General features: G+C 38.4%; 1 protein-coding gene across 3 annotated transcripts in view; it reads left to right on the top strand.

The window, feature by feature from the left end:
• tomm40 (translocase of outer mitochondrial membrane 40 homolog (yeast)) overlaps positions 1–6,597 on the top strand; it is an 8,237-nt gene extending 1,640 nt beyond the window's left edge. For 2 of the 3 annotated variants that reach the window (XM_061777421.1, XM_061777422.1), the window contains exons 2-9: positions 403–638; positions 1,835–1,995; positions 2,804–2,905; positions 2,966–3,071; positions 3,148–3,270; positions 3,870–3,946; positions 5,899–6,001; positions 6,078–6,597. In XM_061777421.1, coding sequence (XP_061633405.1) covers positions 403–638; positions 1,835–1,995; positions 2,804–2,905; positions 2,966–3,071; positions 3,148–3,270; positions 3,870–3,946; positions 5,899–6,001; positions 6,078–6,217 — 1,048 coding nt within the window. In that variant the 3' untranslated portion in view covers positions 6,218–6,597. The remainder of the gene's footprint in view (positions 1–402; positions 639–1,834; positions 1,996–2,803; positions 2,906–2,965; positions 3,072–3,147; positions 3,271–3,869; positions 3,947–5,898; positions 6,002–6,077) is intronic. The other variant, XR_009789106.1, reaches the window with a different exon arrangement.
• Positions 6,598–6,877: the final 280 nt, after the last annotated feature.

Below are 6,877 nucleotides of genomic sequence, written 5' to 3'. Positions count from 1 at the left end.
GCAGATACATGCAATATTAGTAGCATAATATTCCATCATTTACTCATTTCACAAGTGAGGGGTGGGGAGCACATATTGTTCAAAAGTAAGGCAACTTTCCCAAGCGAATGATCATCCCGTGTAATTCAGCAGATCCTTTCCATAGTGGCCAATGAACCACAAACTCTGGTTGCGTTAAACCACAAATGGTAATCCCACCCATATTGGTCGCATATTCGCAGTTCACTATTCAGCTTCTTACATATTTGCATTTATTTCTGTGCAACCGAACTCCAGCAATTCGCTGAAAAACTCATCTATTTTCGGTTTTGTGTTAAGAGTGTGGTCGCCTAACTAATTCAACTCCTATCTCAAGGCACCACTGTAAGCGAGCATCTCAATCATCCCTACAATCTCTTGCAGTCTGTACAAGCTTCACAGTATGGGCAGTGTGCTGGCTGCCGCCTCCCCCGCTCCCGCCCCGGCCGCGGCTGGAGGAGGCCAGGGGGTCCCGGGGTTGGTTTCGGTGCCTCCCGGTTTCACCATGCCCTCAGTGTCCTCCGTTCCTCCGTCGTCTGAGCTGCAGATCACCGGCGTGGAGCAGTCGTCGCTGCTGCCCAACCCGGGCACTTACGAGGAGTGCCACCGCAAATGTAAAGGTAAGCGTCGAAAAGCTTCAGTTTGTTTGTTGTCTTGTCAAACTGTCGTTGTCACTATTAAGGCGGGTTCTCGTTTTGTAAGTTACGAACGACATAGTTTGTGCATCTTATTTGGTTAAAGAAGGCACGCTCAGTTAGTCAGTTGTACTCGTTAAAATGACTGACAGCATGGCTAATTTACACCTTGAAAAAAAAAAACTACTCACTAATGTCACGATCTAAGCTTTTTTGTTTGTGTGTATGACCAGGCTGATAAGAAAAACAAATACTTGGAGGAGATGGAATAATGAGAATAAAGTCTTCATTCATTGAGAGTTTTTGTTTTACGAGAATAAAATCAAAATCTGAGTAAAAGTCATCATTTTACAAGAAATGTTCATTTTGCAAGAATAAAGTTGTAATGTCAGGAAAAAAAATCCATAATTTTACCAAAAATTCATTTTGCAAGAAACAATCATCTTTCAAAGAGAATAGGTTGCAGTATTAGGAAGTCGTAATTCTGTGATAAGAAAATTGCAATTTTATGTGCAAGAATACTCTAGGCTTATTTGGCAACTATAAAGTTGAAATATTAGGAGAATAAAAGTTTAGATTTGAGTAAAAAAAAATAATAATAATTTGCAAGAATCAAATTGTAATATTACAGGGAAAAAATCCCTGTAATGCAACTGTCATTTTTTGCGAAACAGTTGTCATTTTGACGAGAAAGACGCTGAAAATGTTTTTCATTTTACAAGTCTGTTGTTCATGTCACACAGGACGATTACAGGTCATAATTTTACAATAAAAATATTTTTATGAGAAAAGCCAGAATAGCAATGAAATGTAAACATTTTTACCATAGAAAACTAATCTATCTTAATTTTAAGGTTAAAAAATCAAAAAACATTCTGATAAGCGTTGTTCTCCAAGAATAGTAATATTACAAAAAAGTCATCATTTTATAATAAAACATGATTTGATGATTTAAAAAAAAAAAAAAAAATCTCCTTTTGGAGGTTGTAATTTTGAGAGAAGTAAAAGTGTGGGGGGGGGGGGGGGGGGGAAGGTCTCGATTTTAAAATCAAGAAGTTATTGATATTTTTAGTGTAGCTGTATTGTACTGAGCAGCCAGCACGCACACTTTAGATCCATTTTTATGACTGTCATTGTATCTGATGTCACAACGGGTTTTTATCTTCCTTCCCTTGTTCCAGAGGTGTTCCCTATTCAGATGGAAGGCGTGCGTTTAGTTGTGAACAAAGGCTTGAGCAACCACTTCCAGGTGAGCCACACCATCACCCTCAGCACCCTGGGCGACTCTGGCTATCGATTTGGCTCCACGTATGTCGGCAGCAAACAGACCGGACCGGCCGAGGTAAGCAACCACCATTCTACATTCCGTTGCATGTGCGAAATGTACGAATCGTTTTAGAAGGTAAAAAAACAATTATAACAAACAAGTCATTATCTTATGAGATAAATTAATAATTTTACATGAAAAAACAACACGTTCCCAGAAAAAAAAGATTCATGATGAAGTAATCATTTTCCAAGAAAATTGTCATAGTTGTACTTGAAATTGTATGAGAAAAAAATCATTTTAAGAGTAAGGTTTGTAATTTTATGAGGAAAAAGTAATCATTCTGTGAGGAAAATATCATTTTGGTCAATTATTTTGACCATATTATAAAAACAACGAGAAAAAGTAATCTTTTTACGAGGAATTAATCATTTCACTAGAAAAATAAATCATTTCACAAGAAAAATTATTTTACGAGAAAAATATTTTTGAGAAAGAATAATTTAACAGAAGTATCGGTTATTTTATGGGAAGTCTTTTTAAAAAATGAAAAGTTTTCTAAGAAAGAATATTTTACAAGTTGTAATTTTTTTAACAAAAAAAAATTCTTTTCTGAGAAATCATTTTACAAGAAAAAAAACAATTTTATGAGGAAAAAAGCCATTAATGTAAACTTTCATTTTACAGTTTTTTTTTCACCCCAAAAAAATATTTACCTGAGAAAAAAGTCATTTTACGGGTAGTCACCACTTTTAAGAGAAAATGATTTTATATAAGTAGAAGTAATCATTTCATGAGAAAAATTTATCATTTCACGAGAGCTCTAATTTATTTTAACGTGTGCAAAATGAGTACGAACAAAGATTTTTGTTTTTCCCTTCAGTCGTTCCCGGTCATGGTGGGAGACATGGACAACACTGGGAGCCTCAACGCACAAATCATCCACCAGCTCACCACTGCCGTCCGCTCTAAAATAGCCCTCCAGGTAACTTACTTACGCACAGACAGTACAACATGTTGTTGAACTACTGTGTTGTTTTTCCAGACTCAGCAGCATAAGTTTGTGAACTGGCAGTGTGACCTGGAGTACCGCGGCGCCAACTTCACTTCCGCCCTGACGCTGGGAAACCCTGACGTCCTCGTAGGCGCCGGTATGACTCTTTGCCCCAAGCGTACTGCTGCTTGTTTGTCTTGAAACACCACCTTAGTTATTGGAATTTTCTTCAGGCATCGTTGTGGCCCACTATCTTCAGTCCATAACACCTGCGCTTGCTCTCGGGGGTGAGCTTGTATACCACCGGAGACCGGGCGAGGAGGGAACGGTCACCTCCCTCCTGGGCAGGTACACAGGTAAAATACAGCCTGGACAAAAAAGTACTCACTGTTATGGCCACACTGAAAAGAAAAAATATGGACTCCATATTCCACGAAAAGTAGTGGTTTTGCGAGAAAGTCACACTTATTAGGAAAATCCTCATAATATTTGGAGAACAAAAGAGCTGCCTCTTTAGGGGATTTGATTGTCAGTCAGATGAGGAAAACAATTACCCTCACTTTTGAAAATAAGTTATTATATTTCGGAAAGGAAAAAGTCGTCCTTCTGTAGGAATAAAGTTGTTACTCAGTAATGTTATCGAACACTGGGAGAACAGTAAAACACATGGGCATACAAACACCCAGACACTTGCACTAGATTTCAGGGGGGAAATAAAAAAAATAATAAAAATAATCACCTTTTTATTGTAGTAATCTTAAGACATGATGACTTGTTTCAAACAGAATAAAACACTTTTTTTCCTTTCATTGTGGTACAATAATTAAATAAGACTCGTGAGATACTTTTCCCCCCTCATCTTAAAGAAAAATATTTTAAAAAATATATATATATATATATATATAGGTTGGCACCATTTAGAAGTTGTATGTACTTGTGTGGTTGTTGTGGTCAGGCAACAACTGCATGGCCACGGTGACTGTGGGAGGAGCAGGATGCCACGCTACGTACTATCATAAAGCCAACGATCAGGTACAAGCCATCATGCAAACACTCCAAACCATTTTCATCACAACACTGATCAATGAAAAGCTTGGATCTTACAATGTATTTTTTGTAAATATCATAAACACCAAGAAATGGTTAAAAAAAAGTGTTGTCAAATTTAACACAGTCAATTATAAATGGTTTTAAACATCTTTGTTGAATGAACAAAAATTAATACTGTATTTTCCGGACTATAGAGCGTATCGGAATACAAGCCTCACCCACAAAATTTGTAGAATTATTATTATTTTTTTTACATATATTATATTTTTACATATATATACGTTGTGAAATTAGATAATTACACAGAAATATTTTGTCAATGTTTATTTACATACCTTAATTGTTTCCACACAGCGCCTGTAACACGGCAGTAAAACGGCTCAAACATAACAGTTCATCCTCCTCCTGTTCACTGAAGTCGTCGTTTTCAGTGTCGGAGTTGAAGAGCCTCAGAACATCTCCGTCACACACCATTTCAGTCTCTCTGTCGCTCTCGATGTCATTTTCATCTCGAGACACAGTTACCGCTGAAGTTGTGCTGCTCTCCTCACGTAGTAGTCCAGCCTTTCGAAATGCGTTTGTGATTGTAGATTCTTTCACACTGCGCCACGCTTTTAAAAATCCACTGGCAAACCTTAGAAAAGGATTATCTTCGCATGCGGCCAGTTTTTGTGAAAGATTTCTCGCCGCTGGTCATCCAAGCCTCCCGCTCACCTCGGAGTGACGCTTTAAAAGCACGATAGACAGATCGATGGCTTTCAACTTAAAAGCTGCATCATACGCTTTTCTTCTTGTACTTTCATGATGAGGGTGTGAAAAATCAAAACTATTTTGCGTTCGTGCTGCTTTTTGCGTTGACTGCGCCAAAAACTAGCGTCATCTGCGCATGCCCAAACCCTAGTGCATTATGGGAAATGGTCATGTTTTAAGCATTTATATATTATCTATATTTTAGCCGCATCGTTGCATAGGCCGCAGGGGAAAAGAGTAGCGGCTTATAGTCCGAAAAATATGGTACATACTATAAAAGGATTGATCATGAATGGATTCATGAGTGATCACCAATTCATACTGTATTTAATCACGTAGCTTGTTGCCACATAGGCCAAGTGACAATGCTCCATGCTGTCACACATAGATCGCTCTCTCCATGCATGCGAGACCATCATTGCGCCTCACTTAAGGGGAATGAATGAATGAATGAATGAAGCCGCTTTGATTGGCAGCGAATAAGGTCAGCTGTATTTACGCCCACCATCTCAGAGAGCCCCTTTTGTTAAATAAGACGGCTGCAGCGCAAATGCGGGATTACGACAACCTGGCCTAACCCGCCCCCTTGCGGAGTTACACTACGCACCGTGTCGGATTTCCGCTAGTCAGGGAAACAGAGCCCCAAATGTTAAAAGAATGCATGAAATAAGAACATCCATCCATCCATTTTCTGAGCCGCTTCTCCTCACTTGGGTCGCGGGCATGCTGGAGCCCTATCCCAGCTACAGAAATATTTAATACAAATTCCAAAAAGCACATGCTTTTTAAAAACTGTAAATGAAAGTAAAGAAAAACAACTTGGATATCAGCAGCAATAAATAAATATTTGAAAAAATAAAAATAAATAAAATGTAATAAATTGTTGATTAAATGTAGAAGATATATAAAGATATTAATAGTAATAAATAGTTGGAAAAGATGCATATGTAATTATTTTAATCAAATATAAAACAATAACATGCATAAAATAATGTAAATGACAGTAATTAACATTGAATTAAAGCAAATACATTCTTTTAAATTTGAAAAAATTTACAAAAATATTGTAATGTTAAAAAAAACATTCCTTTAAACATTTCCGGTAAATAAAAAGATGATTTTTCTTTTTCTTTATTTTTTAAATTAAGTGTTTATTTATTTATTTATTCATTTTGGTGTCACAGTTGCAGGTAGGTGTAGAGTTTGAAGCCAGCACGCAGATGAAAGAGACCACGACATCTTTGGGTTACCAGCTAGATGTGCCCAAAGCCAACTTGCTCTTTAAAGGTGAGCCTAATTCACCTTCATTTTGGATGAAGCGCATATTGTATAAGCGTATTCATGGTCTTCCGCTGTCCTCCAGGCACTGTGGACAGCAACTGGGTGGTGGGCGCCACGCTGGAGAAGAAGCTGCCGCCCCTGCCGCTCACCGTGGCGCTGGGAGCCTTCCTCAACCACCGCAAGAACAAGTTCCAGTGCGGCTTCAGCGTCGTCATCGGCTAGACGGCCCCCGAGCCGGAACCGCCGCCGCCCCTCAGGACTCAGCTCGCGGGCCTCAGCTCAGACCGGCACGGAGACACACACACACACAGGAACCCGGACTGAGTTTTTCCCAACATTATATTCAGAGACGCTCTTTTACTACAGTGATTTCTGGGGGAAGACGCCAGCGACGAGACGGACAGAGAAGACCACTGAGGAGCCGGGACTGGCCGAGCTGCGTCTGTCTACATGGTGTAGCGCACTTGTCTTTACTTTTGAAGGAACGCTGACGAGAGGGAGTGACGTGGATGGCACGTGAAAATCAAACCAAGTCTGTGCTTAGACGTAATATATGGTGATCATGTGTGATGGACGCAAATAAATGTCATTACTTTTTCTAACGATGCCTGGGGCTTGTTCTTTAAACAAAAAGTCGGATTTTTACAAGAATACAGTTTATCATATAACGAAAAGAAAAGACAGGACAAAGGACAATTATCTGAAAAGGAAAAACGAGAAATATTTTTTTTACGATTCCAGAAGTCACATTACAATTTTTACAAAGGTAAAGATAGATAGATAGATAAAACCAATTTTACAAAAGGTTTTACATTTCAAGAACTAACTATTGAATAAACAATTTCAAGATTAAAAATGAACAGTCACAGACAAAAAAGAAAA

Source organism: Phyllopteryx taeniolatus, chromosome 6 (assembly GCF_024500385.1).
Source record: "Phyllopteryx taeniolatus isolate TA_2022b chromosome 6, UOR_Ptae_1.2, whole genome shotgun sequence".
In the NCBI taxonomy this organism is placed as follows: domain Eukaryota; kingdom Metazoa; phylum Chordata; class Actinopteri; order Syngnathiformes; family Syngnathidae; genus Phyllopteryx; species Phyllopteryx taeniolatus.
This window is presented reverse-complemented; position numbering and strand designations above follow the sequence as displayed.